The sequence below is a fragment of the Amphiprion ocellaris genome, chromosome 3 (genome assembly GCF_022539595.1).
Source record: "Amphiprion ocellaris isolate individual 3 ecotype Okinawa chromosome 3, ASM2253959v1, whole genome shotgun sequence".
NCBI lineage: Eukaryota > Metazoa > Chordata > Actinopteri > Pomacentridae > Amphiprion > Amphiprion ocellaris.
The window spans coordinates 16,480,073-16,494,399 of NC_072768.1; the positions used below are offsets into that span (position 1 = coordinate 16,480,073).

General features: G+C 39.5%; 2 protein-coding genes across 3 annotated transcripts in view; both read left to right on the top strand.

The window, feature by feature from the left end:
- Positions 1 to 1,082: 1,082 nt before the first annotated feature.
- Positions 1,083 to 4,866, top strand: bpgm (2,3-bisphosphoglycerate mutase). Of its 2 annotated transcripts, none has more exons than XM_023267912.3 (3): positions 1,083 to 1,215; positions 1,694 to 2,319; positions 2,779 to 4,866. In XM_023267912.3, the coding sequence occupies exons 2-3, from the start codon at positions 1,719 to 1,721 to the stop codon at positions 2,952 to 2,954; spliced, it is 777 nt and encodes a 258-aa protein (XP_023123680.1). In that variant the 5' UTR covers positions 1,083 to 1,215; positions 1,694 to 1,718; the 3' UTR covers positions 2,955 to 4,866. The 2 variants fall into 2 exon arrangements, with proteins under 2 accessions (XP_023123680.1, XP_023123681.1); XM_023267913.3 differs by lacking the exon at positions 1,083 to 1,215 and adding an exon at positions 1,440 to 1,596.
- Positions 4,867 to 6,538: 1,672 nt separating this feature from the next.
- The window catches only part of cald1b (caldesmon 1b), a 29,134-nt gene continuing 21,345 nt past the window's right edge, over positions 6,539 to 14,327 (top strand). The window contains exon 1 of the mRNA XM_055007626.1: positions 6,539 to 6,642. The gene's annotated coding sequence lies outside the window, so the exon portion shown is untranslated. The remainder of the gene's footprint in view (positions 6,643 to 14,327) is intronic.

The following is a 14,327-nucleotide window of genomic DNA, read 5'->3' on the forward strand; positions in this document are numbered from 1 at the left end:
TGTATCTAGCGGGCAGTAGGGGTCTACCCTATGTTCTTACTGCAGTAATCTAAAACAGACACACACCACCTGGTTTCATCCAATAATCACCTCTCAATACGTTTTCCAGGGAATTTATCAGAAATATATTGTGATATAGACTATGTATGTGCACGTATGCCAATGCACAGTAAATATCTTGACCTTTATTAGGTACATCTGTGAAACTGAATGCAATCCAGTACAACATTATAGAAGCATTTAGAAGTAATGCATTCCAGTAGACCACCACCATGCGCCCTTGCTTCAATTACGAAGAATTCTCACCAGTGAACAATAATCTAGACTGTAGAAGCTTCATAAAGCAGAGCTGCTGTGTTAAAAGCATTAAGGTGTGCTACAGTTTGAGGGGATTTGATTTTGTTTACAGATTAAATTATTGGCTTATTCCTCTGAGCTTCATAATCAAATTTTGTTGTTAAGATTTTATATTTAGCTGGTTAGGTTAAATCTCCAGGGTGTTGATGATTACGTGTCAATATGTCCTTTTGAGACTTAAATAATGCAGCAATAACTTTGATACAAGCAGCTTTCACCAATGACTCCAACATGAATGGGAACACCCCTCTAATTCACTACAACTGTACCCAACCAACATTTATAAAAATGTTAACTTTTACTCTACGTTAGCCTTACGTTACATAGTATTGAAATGAACAACCTGTTAGATGGTTAAGGTATACTTTTCGTCACTTAGAAACTTTAACTTAGGTCGTATTGTCATATTTGCATTTTCTCCACATACCACTATCATATAAGGCGGGTGTACAAGCGTACATAAGCGGTGTCTTCTCTCTGCTTTTGAATAAAGTTGTCTAATATTGTTGTGGTTCTTCTTCAAACCCTATAAATAGTCTCTAAAGAGTAAATTAAAAAGGCCAGACTACAAAACTTGGACACAGCTAGCAGACTGTACCTCTCCATCATATCCATGCTCCATGTCCGGGACCACGCCTCCGCCATCCTGAACGCGCCTAGCCGTTACTGCTGCTCCTAATATGGGCATAGCTTGCCCCTAAGCACCGCCTACATGCGATATCCAGCATGCTGATTGGACGAACGGAATGTCAGTCCTCAACATTTGAGGGGAACGTTGCTATGCGTGCCCTGCAGAGTACTTGTCAACATTAGCGTGTGTTCAAGCTACATTTAGGCCGGATTTAAAACCCACACCGGGTAAGACATCAATTTCACAATATCGTGGTCATTTTGGTATGAGATTACCACATGCTTCTGTTTCTGTTTTCTATCTTCATGTCGGTCTGAGCGGCCGTATTACACGCAACATAGACGGTCATTTACTTACTCATCCTCTCAGGTTAGCTAAATAGCTTTCCAGTAGCATCAAATAAAATATGTGCATATAAAGCTAGCTGTCCATATCTGTTGTTTTTAGTCTAGCCAATGAATGGGGATAATTGAAACTGCTGTAGCTAACCGCCTCCAGCCGTTCAGTTTTTTTTAAGACAACCTCTAACCTTTTGCTGGCACTGCCTCCAACAAGCCCCTGCTCCTGAACACAGATCACACACCTCTGACTAACTGAGGCTATACGTTGTAAGCTGACGATTAATGCTATTCTGCCTAAATATATGTAATATCTTCACTCATTAACTGCATAACCTTCATTTTAATTTCTGTTGAATGTGTCCAGATTTCTTCTGCTGCTAGTGTTTCGGATGTCAAAGTACAAACTCTTTCTGCTGAGGCATGGAGAGGGGGCCTGGAACAAGGAGAACCGTTTCTGCAGCTGGGTGGACCAGAAGCTGAGTGAGGATGGGGTGAAGGAAGCCCAGGACTGTGGCAGGCTCTTGAAGGAGCAAGGATACAAGTTTGACTTGGTGTTCACCTCAATACTCAGCCGCTCTATCCAGACAGCATGGCTGGTGCTGGAGGCTATGGGTCAGGAGTGGGTCCCTGTTGTCAAGTCCTGGAGGCTTAATGAACGCCACTATGGTTCCCTGATTGGACTCAACCGGGCAGAGATGGCTCTGGAACATGGAGATGAAAAGGTGAAGTTATGGAGAAGGAGCTACGACATCACTCCACCACCTATGAATGAGTCCCACCCTTATTTCCTTGAGATCTACAATGACCGCAGATACACCACCTGTGATGTGCCAAAGGAGAGCCTTCCCCGAGCTGAGAGCCTGAAAGAGGTGTTGGACAGGCTGCTGCCATACTGGGACAGCACTGTGGTACCAGAGATAAGGAGCGGTAGGACTGTGCTCATTTCTGCTCATGGAAACAGCTGCAGGGCCCTGCTGAAACACCTGGAAGGTATGCTATTGAACTGACCCGAGCGATTGTAAACAGTGCTCTCTGAGCTTTTGTCTTTGTGCTGTGAATGCATTCATTTGAAATCAGCAGCTGCTCCTGAACTTTACAGGCTTCTGTACATCACAGTCATTGAATTAGGAAGGACATACTTCAGTTCCAGAAATGGAAGGCTGAACTTGTGCAAAAAGGCCAGTGAGTTTATGTTACATTAGGCTGTGGCAATGAAATCCATGCTGACCTTTTAACACACTCAGAGGTTGAGAGCTCCATGTGCTACTGCCCATGTAGTAACTTATCATATTCACAGTTACTGTAGATAATAATATGCAGCAAAGGATATACAGGCTGTCATTACAATGTTTATCATCATTACATTGCACTAATGCAAAATGAAATAATGCAAACTGTCACTGGATAAACTGTATAGCATGAATTTAATACTACACCCTCTTTCAACAGGTATATCAGATGAGGATATTGTCAGTGTGACTTTACCTACAGGGATACCTGTGCTGCTTGAGCTTGATGAAAACCTCAGGCCTGTGAGACCTCGACAACTGCTGGGAGACCAGGCAAAGATTCAGGCAGCCATTAAAAAGGTGGAGGACCAGGGGAAAGCCAAATCATCAACTTGAATGCATTAAAATGGCTGTAGGACTAAATTCACACTGATCAGCCACAACATGTAAATCACTGAATGGTGAGGTGAATAGCATTGAATGTCTTGTTACATTGCAATAGTCTGCTTGGAAATCTTGGGTCCTGGCATACATGTGGACATTACTTTGAAATAAAGTACCCACGTAAACATCGTTCCAGATCAAGCAAACTCCCCTATTGCACAAAACAGCACTGCCAGACTGCCCCTTTAGCAAGATAGTGTGCCTGCCACACCCCAAAAACTGCTCAGGAACAGCTCAAGGAACACAACAAAGGGCCTAAGGCATTGACCCAGCCTCTAAAGTCCCCCGCGGGATACACTGGAACAAGCCAGATTCATAGAGCCACCCCACAATCCACAGTACCCAAATCATTTGCTGTCAGAGCTGTCTTAGCAGGAAGAGGAGGATGAACATAATACTAGGCAGGTGGTTTTAATGTTGTGGCTGATCGGTGTGGCTCAGTTCTTGTTGACTGTGTGCACTTTTTATTAGGTATGGTGAAACTCCTCAACAGACTTGAATAACTCATTATATAACATTAGACATTAACAACAACAGATTGTTCATTGGATTTAAAGGATAGATGTAAGTCTTATGGTCAAGTTGCTGTATGTGTAATAGTGGGCTAAACCTGTATACAGGATGTGTGTGTTGTAGGTCAGACTGGTTCTACTAGGGTGACAAAAAGTTCTAAGTTGTACTGTAAGTGTTTCTGCACTGTGCTGAATTGTGTTTTGTGTAAACACTGAGGAAGGTTTTGGTCTATATGTCATTTTTAAGCTAACTGCACCTACTTCTGCCTGTATGGCAACTCTAAATTGCTTATTTATTTATTTACACATTGACTTTACTGTGCAGATTTAAGGTAGCTTAGTGAAGATTCAAAATCTTTTAATAACCTATATCCTTCCTTTCTAAAAGATGTTTTCTGTTACATTGTCTAGCTTTAGAAATACTCCATTGGATGTGCCTTCAGTATTAGTTCAGCTATTTTTCAAAAGCGTCTTATAAGTAGAGTATGAACAGGTTTTTTATTTAAGAATAAAAACACTCCTTAACAAATCTTACCTCATAAACATTGATATCCAGGCTGTTGATTCCAAGAACTGGGTAATTGTGAGCGTTGGAAATGCTGTAAATATGCAAAGCCACTGAAAGCCAATGCATACGAGTTACTCATACTTCTGAATGGCCTGCTCAGTAACTCAGACAGCTGAGTCTGTTTTTCTGTGTGGTTTATACAGTACATTAACTCTGACACAGAATAGGTTGAGTTGAAAACACTGTGGCTTGCAACCATGAATATAATGGTATGATAACTGGCTTATGCTTTGCACATTTTGGAGGGGATTTTATAGGAATTTAAAAAAAATATCCCCTCATTAATGCAAAAACTGTGAATGATAAATTCCATTATTTGATATGAATTTAATTATTATAAGTGTCAAACACAAGAACTAGTTTGGTTTTCATTTTTAGTTCCTAAATATTATCATAAATGCACCGTTAGTGTCAGTAATGTGGGTGAAAATGTTGCAAACTGTCCTGCTTGACACCCTTTGGTTTTACTGTTTGTGGCACAGGCTATGTTGCTGTATGCTGTGTGTTTTGTATGTAGATGTGAAGTATTGTGCGCTGTTTGCGTCTCCTGTTTTCACAGTTTGTTGCTGTGTTGCTCCACCACTGTTATTTTGTACACTGGTTTGTTAGGTCAACAGGGGAAAGGGACAGGTTAAAAACAGTCATTTGTATCTACTAAAGAGTAAAAAGCACTGGTAATTTTGTAATTTCACATAAATGACTTAATTTCTTTCCTGCTGTTCTCACCTTCTCATTTGAGAGTATGCATGATGAAATAAAAGGAAATTCAAATTTTCCTGAGTGATTAATAGTTATGTGTGTGTCTTATGCTTCATTTAAAGCTTTGTTTTAGGAGGTCATTCATCATTTGGCAACAGCAAGGCGTCTCAGATGTCACAGTGATATACAGTCGGTAAATTTTGTGATGGAGCAATGGGAACAAATCAGGAAACAAACAATAATGCCTGTTTGGGAAGAACAGACATTCCTGCAATTTGGATTCTGGTTGCCTTGAGCCCACTGGAAACAATAAACAACTGAGTCTGTTTGGTTACCACAGATAGATCCATAGGAGTGGCTCTTCATTTCTCAACCACTTTTGTAATTTGGCCAAACCAGTGGGGCCGAGCCACGAAGAAACCCTCTAATTGGATGGAAATGCTCTTAAATGGACTCTGTGATCAACATGATGATGCTCATTCCTAGCTATGTGGCAGCAATGATACCATACATCTAACATGCAGACGGCTGATAAGTTTAAGGAAAATGACCATGAGGTGCGGGGCCACCATATGCTGCTAGAACAGCTTCTGTCAACTTTGACATCATTCAACTCTGAACTCTACTGGGGAGATAGAACCCCATTTTTCCAAAAACCATACCATCATTTTATCTTTTGATGATGGTGGTGGAGAGTGCTGTCTAACATGTAGATCCAAAGTCCTTCTCAGCTTGGTGAACATTTGATGACTCGGAAAGTATGATTCACATAATTTTCATCATCATTAAACCACTCAGTGCCCCCTCATGTCCTATGGATGCGGACACTGCCATCCTGGAAGAGACAATTTCCATCAAGATAGAAATGTGTCATCACAGGACAAAGGTGTTCACTCAGAACAACTTTGCATTGATATACTGTGATCCTTCCCTCTAAGGGGACAAGTGGAGCCAAGTCATGGGTAACAGAGCCATTGGATCCCCTCACTGTAGGAATCAAGGTTGCATTTTATAAAAATCTACATTTTTCAGAGCCATTTAAAAGCACCACTAAAATACTGATTGTCTACCAAACTCACCAAACACAACAGTTAAAAATGGCGGTTGTTTTATGAATTCAGCAATATTTCATATAAAGAGATCCTTCAGAGAGAAATTTCCTCATGAAGTGGGTGTGGACAGTAGCAGATCAATTGCATTTAAAGCTGGAACAGGCTGTTTACTAAAGGGCTAAAACCAGAGGTCATACAGTCATGGTAAAATGAAACATTTTTGCAGTATTTTGAGCTGAAAAATAGAAAGACACACTAAGGAGACATGTGAGGCTTTCACTGATTTGCTGAAAAATAGCACAATATGAGACCTTTAATCTGCCACCTATCTGTATTGTAGCTGATTTAGCGCTGGAATCCAAAGTATATTTGCCTTTTTTTAACAAACCTGCAATCACACCAACAAGCGAATGGGTGTAAAGCACTTTATTAATCATCCAGAAAACTCATTATACACAAAGTTCTGAATTTTCTCATAGGGACAATTGATTTATGTTCTTTGCTTTAAAAAAAAAAAGAGTAAATGGTTATCATCTTTATGCACCAATACCAGACTGATATTACTCAGAGTTCATTTCTGAAGCAATTATCTGTGTAAACTTGAGAATTCATTTACATTAGAATCTGTAAACATCCCTAAAAGTTAAACTGTGTTCATGCACAGACACATCAGCCCTGTGTGAAAATCACTGAGTTGCAGTTTGAGCAGGCGGGGCTGCACACTGCATGGTGCACTTATAAACCTCTGGACGCTCTTCATCTGCTGATTTCCATCAGAAACAGTTACTTTTACTTTGGTCTGCAGGCTGGTAAGTTTAATTATCCTCGTGTGTGATGCAATTTTAATGGCTAATGCAGAGAAAGAGGGACTCTGTTTTGTGTATTTTGAGATTTTGCTAAGAGAAAAATAGAGATTTGTAATCAGAGTTGAGCTGATATTTACAGGCAATAGTGACTGCTGAATTTGTGCTGGTTTCTACACATCATTTGATGTGATGGCAAGGCAGGTGTGTAATGGGTTAAATGGAACAGCTGTTTGAAACACCATCAGGAACAGCTGCTCCAAACGTGTACTGAATGACTTACACTTAGTTACTGACAGAAATGAGGCTATATAGATAACTCATCTACTCGGAAAAGACAATCATTAAATCAGGATGTATCTGTCTCAAAGTTAGAACCATGCGTTTGAAGATGTGCAAGTGAATCATTCATAAAAGTCCCACAAATATAATTTTAAGACATTCATTGGGGAAGAAACTAAAGAATGGATAAAGTAGTGCTCAGTTTCTGTCAGGATGTTAAGATTGCAAGAGGAGATGTTGAAATGTCTCCCCTTTATTTATTTAAGCTATTTGAACCACCTTCAGAAGGATCCTTTAAAGTCTGACTTCAAAGTGAAGGTGGTATAAAATATTTGTTTTTACTCTGTACAAAAGACTCTGATGAGTAATAATGTTTTATACTGTAAAGGAAATTTGATATTTTAGAAATTTAGTAAATTTTTGATGCAAATAATCTACTGTACATAAAATGTTTCTGAACCTGATTTCATACAGTAAAAGCACTAAAATGTTGATTTCTTTCAGCAAATGATCATCCAATTTAACCCCTTAAGAGCCATTTAAAACGCTGAAAATGTCAATCTTTCATAATTAAGCATATGTCTGCTGAGAAATCTCAATTTGAAGGGGTTTCATCCCAGCTGCCCGCATAAAATCACATTAAGGAGATGGAACCTGCACAACTCCAAATTGTGGCAGAGAAGTTGAGAATGTCTTATTCTCTTTTCATGGAGTAATTGGAAGCAGAAATGTGCAGTTTGTCGGTGCAAGATTCTGCACATAAGCTTTCTCCAACTCCCAAATATTTTATTTTCCCTTCATGGAGGTTTCACACTTCTATCTGCTCTGTCCAACACGGGAGTCACAACTATAATTTGTCTTCAGTTTCTGTTTCTCATACATTGAGCAGACGTCTGGCGTGGACTCACTGTTTGCTGTGCTGGACATGCCAAGTCTGACTCCTATTCCTTAGATGGTATTGAAGATAAGCGCTACAACCGCATGGGGTAGCAGTGTGTGAGTTTATGACCACGGGCTCTTATCCTTAAGGACTAGAAATGTGTTTGGACCTCCACAGCATCCTCACTCGTCCTTCCAAATGACTAAAATCAGGATATCTTTGAGTCATGGAAGTGAAAACAGCTGCTCATGCATGAAGTGCAAAAGTTATTTGAAACACATCTGACTTTAACCCTTCTATAAACCTCCAGTATGAATGCATGTAAACACAGTCAGCGAACAACAACACAAAGAAGAGCTGACAGATTTGTATTTAATGACATGTTTAGCTGTGATTGACTTATGTTTCCAATTTTAAAAAAAAGAAATCCTGCATCAAATTAGCATGATGCAAATGCTAATGTCTGCATGGAGCCTGTGACAAGCGAGAGAGGAATATGAGCTGTCTTTTCAAAATAAGCACTGAGGATTTTTAAAAACAGTTTGGATTAAAATGTAGTCGTTAAAAAGAAGTTGTGAATCAAATTTGCCAAATGGGAAACTGATACAAGGGGAATTCAGCTGCTGATGTTTTTGTTCGAGCACAAACGAGTCTTTGTTCCTAAAAAGTGGTGTGATTTGACAGAGGAAGGCTGACTGCTCTCTAGTAGTACAGGTGGAACGCTCTACATGGGAGAGGAAATGGTTTTCCACATGAGCAAATTACAGGAGGGGTAGAGGTGAGCGTTAGTGACTCTGATGTTAATGGAGTCATTCATCACCTATCAGTCTGCCACACAGTAGGGGTGATGTGTAAAGCAGAGTCATTTATAGATAGATTTATTTCAGATGTCCTTCTCTGACTTTTTCACTTTTTGAAATGTCTCATATTATAAAATACTTATCGACAGTAACAATGACATAAGCCATCCAGTTGTGGTTTCTCTGGAAAGCTGCTTCACGGCGATCACAATGGAAATAAGCTATTCTTGGGTTGCCACTTTGTATAGCAGCAGGTATTTCCTAGAGTAAACTTTGCTCTCTGTCCACAGCTTTGCACTTTGCCAAGCTGGGACACTACAACTAACACTGCCGGTGTAATTCCTTAAAAGGAGGCCAAGTACGCCATCCGAGCTGATGGGATGCGGAACAGGGAGTGCATATAGCTGCATCTATTTCTATTGAGTCCCCAGATGAGGAGGAGACTGTGGCTCAGCTTTCAATTTGGATTAATTTATCACATTGCGTCACCGGTCTATGATCACTCAGGCTCAAAGCTGTTTTATCAGCAAGCAAGGAGCAATTTCCACCTGCCAGGTAATTATGGACTTGAGCCCATCACTTTGCACAAAGGTGATAAGTCACTAGCAAGTCTTCACTCTACCAGTCGATGACTATCAGCCACAAATCAGAACACGCTCCGTTTCAGCCAAACTGCGCACAAATATTTTAATGAGCCACAGGAAAAGGTCACCAACACAACATGTCGTGGCTTGTAAAATGTGTGGAATTTGTATCCTGGTCATGGACTTTTTCATATGTGACCATGTTTGGTCATGTGGAGTAAGCAGCTGTGGCTTCGTGATTGATTGCAAACGCCTCTCTGGCAACTGTTTATCCATAAGTGTGTTGAAGCACCTTTAGCAGGAACCTCGTCTGATTTTGGGACATGGAGTAAGCAGAGGACCTACACATGCTATATGATTTGCGTATTTAGTTGAGGTGTTAGTGAAAATTGCAAAGAGAATATTCACAGGATCTTTTTTAATTCCTCAGCTACAATATTAATATCTCTGCCTTCAACAAGTACAATATGTGTAGGAACACCTAAATACAGCACAAAGACTGGAAACAAGAAGAAACAGCTACACAGGCACTGTCAGAATATTATAAAATTAACCTCTTCTGACATTATTTACAGTAAACTCCTGAGCAACAACTGGTTGAACAGTAACTTGAATCCCAGCAGCTAATTGCAATGTCTGCTTGCATCAGTCTTGATGATGGTTCAGGATTGAACCATCATCAAGAGTGAGTCTGTAACATCCAGCTGTCTGTATGTTTTTCCTGAACATTTCCTGATTGGTCTACTATAACTTGCCAAACCAAATACTAATCATGCATTAGCAACAGCCTTGAACAGAGCAGAATGTCTTTCTCTGCCTCCTTTTGATGTCTGATTAATACATTTGTAGACACTCCGTAGAGACGCCAACATCAAGCCAGTAATTATAAAACTAGACAATACACAAATAGCACATGGTGTGTACACAAAGCTGAGATGAAAACAAAGGAAGGCCAGGCAGTTGATGTAATTATGGGGTTATAAGTGAAAGGCTTTTAACTTTTGTGTTGCTTACCAAGCTCTAATGGTATTGTAGGACTTATTTGAACCTTCAGTGCACCACTTGAGGATCTCTCATGCTAAATCCTAGTTGGCTTCAGAAACAAAGGACTCAAATGTAGGCTTGGGCAACGCAGGAATTAGATACTTTCCAAGGCCAAATATTTTTTCAGAACTGTATCCATTAATCAATTTAAATAAGTCCTTTGGTTAACTCCATAATTCTCCGCCTCCAACATTAGTCACTGCTTAAAGATGAGCTATATTTGTATGACTCTAGTGACAAATTGTATATTCAGTCATTTCTATCTAAACATGCCAGAAACCTGCTTTTAGCAGACTTTCTTGAACATGTCTGAACCCTCTGAACGTTTTCTACTACAGTACTTTGCAGATGTAGCCAGCAATTTATTATTGATCCTGAATATTCTCCCAGAGTCATTTCCATAATAGTGAGTTGTTATTTTTTTTTTAAGTTTATACTAGTCACTGACCAGATGGATTTGGAAAATGTGTTTCTTCAAAAGCTGCGGCTGCTTTTGCTGACTGTAAGTTTAAATGTAAAATTCTGTTTGTGCTCACTGACTCTCAAAACACTCTGGTCATCGGGTTTATTGTGCACTACATGTTTGATTTTTGTGTATGCATTTTATTATTTAGCAGCATTACCTAGCCATTGGGGAGATGCCATCCTCTAATATAAAATGTGGTTAAATGCCAGCAAAAATTCACATTCTATGACAGCAGTATTTGATTTTGGGAGTTATGATAATTCTTAAGTCTGTCTATAGCTGTTCCTGAGCACTTTTTGCAGTGTGGCAGGTCACATGGTTTCTCAGCAGAACACTGGGTTATACTGAGATGATCAGTGTTAATAAATTCAAGTGTCAGAGTTTGTAATGTTTAGGCTGACATCTGTCAAACTACCCATACCTCTAATTGTGTTAATACATAGTATATTGAATTTGTAGGCAGAAATGAAATGAATGAAAATGTGATTTTCTAGGAAGCCATTGCTGCAGGCTACTACTGGAGATTATGCACAGAAGCACACAGAAACCGACATCGCATTTGTGAAAATATTGAACAAATAAAATGCAGTATATCACTTGACTTGGTGATAGAAGGCATATCTTTGAGACTACAACCATGCTGCTTCTTTTAGCTTTCACTTTTTATGCTAAGCTAGGCTAAGTGCCTGCTGATTGTGTCTGGGAGAGTAATGTACAGACATTAGGCTGACATTGAGCTTCTTATGTCTTATTTCTTTCACCAAGTAAGAAAGTGAGTAACCATGTTTCCCAAAATGTCATTCCTTTAAAGGTCATAATTCTGTCACAGTGTCCTTGTGTAGCTGAACATCGAAATAAAGCTTAGATTTCTAGCAGTAAAGGTAAAATGGTATATTTAGACATTTGACAGAATGCATATAAGACTATTTATTGCCAAGCTTTATTGCATGTTTATACCATTCAGCTACATGAGGTCAGTAACTACTCAGCATCTACATCGGAGCAGCAGAACCAGAACTGTGTCCTTGTCAACGCAGTTTTTCTCATGTGACAGTTGATTTGTTGCAAACGCTTATATGAATATTCATGAGCAGTGTCTGGTAAGCGTTTGGCTACATGAAAGCAGAAGGAGAGGTGGGAAGAGAGAGAAAGAGGTCCTGCAGGAGTGTTTGGCAGTCAGAGCAGGCCACAGAGGGGAGAGCTGGTCCTGTTGAAAGAAATCAGTTACAGATGTTCATATGTGTTAGGATCTGTCCTGGGCACTTGTCATGTGGGAATGATTTGTTAACTTGATTCCACCCTGTGACAGAAAGCCTGGTTTGCACAGGGAAAGCACTGAATGTGTAAGGACAGTGATGGACAGTTTCCGTGCCATAAGTTGGTGCGAGCAGACATTTCTGTCTAAATTAAAGTGACATTATGATCAATGCTTCCAGCTAAGGGGGTTATGTTTTTGCATTTGGATTAGTTCAGTGTTAGAGAAGGAATTATTCATGCCAGCAACATACCATACAAATCCATGCAAATCATCTGTCCAGTGACTGATGGGACAGCTGTTATGGGGAACTCTCAGGTTAATGTCTGTGTGCATCCACATCTGTGCACAAAGTGGGCAGAAAGGTAATAACCTCTCGCTGTGAGAGTGGTGAGTTTTTAAACTTGAGAAATATAGAACTCTTTTGGCCTCGCTGGATTCAGGCCAATCCAAACACAACTCTGACATATCTGTGAGGTGTTCGCCTGCATGTCAGTCAGACGTTCATAATGCTCCAGCTCCTGCCTCAGAAACACAAACCAACCTCTGTCACCTCCAGACCTTCACTGGTCCACAGCTGTGAGAGAGTGATGCAGAGCAGTTTGTCTCGTGTGTGACTGTAAGAGGAATTAAATCAGTGAAGATGTAAAAACTTCACCTCCATAGATCCGGATAACTAAAATGTCTGTGTAAAGCATTTATAAAATGTCAGAACAATGACAATGATGGCTTTTAGAGTGATAATATTAATGACAACACAGCACAAAAAGCAAAAAAAAAATGTAAAAAAATAACAGTGGTAGTGGTTAAGATTATGTATGCAAGTGAACACTGTCCCGTGAAGGATATTTTTGTGTGTAATGATGAAGAAATATGTGTTGGCCAAATGCATCTGGTGGGAATCCCACAAATCTGTTGACAATGAACCAATGCTTTGTGTTTCAACAGCATACACATACAGTTCAGTAAATAAAATAAATACTGGGGCAACCATGATGAGGGGGTTCCTGTATGCATTTCAAAGTTTTGTTACTGACTTCATTTTCATTCCACATTAGTCAGATGGACTCTGGCCATTCTCTGACAGGGTGTGTAGTTTGTTTACAGAAATTAGAAGTTGGTGAGTTGTAGTCACTAACAGAAAGTGTTTATAAAAGTCTGACATAGATTGTGGCAAAACTTTGCTTTTACTCCCTATTTAGAATAGGGAATGGTTTATATCACACTATATTGTAGTGGTAAGTAGACGTTTGAGCATTTTGAATTTTGCATCATGAGCACCAGCTCTACAAATGAAATTAACACATGCACCTTTATTGCTATTCCAGTCACATTTGCTAATAACTACAGTTGTTTTAATAGAATGTCACTTAGAGTGTCATTTCATTTTGACAAAAAAAACCTATCATGTATATTGTTTTTAAGGAATCTTGATGAAAATTTTGCAAATGATGTAGTCTGATTATTCAGATTTTAAAATACCCTAAGCTCTATTGCTGATTCTACATTACTGCAGTGTCCTCATAGACTCAGCTGAGGAAAAAGACCCACGTCTGTCCTTTGGTTTATAAACAGCACACAGATTTGCGAAACACTCCTTTTGACAAAGTCATTTGCAAATCCCTGTGAGTGGTTTACAAGTCTGTGCACTGGGAGTACAAATGCAAGGACTTGGTTTATACCCTGAGATCTAGACATGGCTCTCCAAAAGTTATATGGTTGGAAGTTACTTTCCTGTTTTCCAGTGAAACAAAGTGTGAAAAGAGTGTCATCCTTTTCCTGGAATGCTCCAAACTGTCTACTTACAGATGTGTTTTAGAAAAAGGCCTCTGTTTGTAAGTCTTAGTGACTGTATATGGTATTGGCCATTGTGAAAACTAAACTGTTACATGCTAGCGTTCCATTATGGTCACTGTTGGTGGGCTCCTCTGAAGAGCTGAAGATACTGGAACCAAAATAAAGGGCTGATGCTGAAGGGGCCCTTTTTAGTACGACCTTATATGACCGAGATGATAGTGAAGCTAGGTGTTGTCGAGATATGTATTTCTAATATTACATCAATGTAAGGGTAGAAAGTACACACAATTGCGTGAACTAAACAGAACGAAATCCATGAGGGCAAAGTTTGAGTTTTTTTTCTTCATCAGCGTCTTTGGATTCAGTTTCGGTATCGAAGTCTGGCATTAAGCCACCATTTGAATAAAAGACAGTTTGGTAATGGGAATTTGTATGATTTCTGTTTAAGAGACAAAGAGCTTTATACCCTTTTCTCCTTCTCTTTCTTTCAGATGTTCTCAGAGGATTAACAAAACCAATAATCAAAGTACATTTGCCTCATTGTGAGCTTGACTTTGCTTCTTCCAATTTATTTATGACAACA

Excerpts from the sequence above, each read along its gene's own strand:
- bpgm (XM_023267912.3), top strand. The coding sequence starts at position 1,719 with ATGTCAAAGTACAAACTCTTTCTGCTGAGGCATGGAGAGGGGGCCTGG. Across the intron at positions 2,320-2,778 it reads CCTGCTGAAACACCTGGAAG|GTATATCAGATGAGGATATT; the intron begins GTATGCTATTGA and ends CTCTTTCAACAG.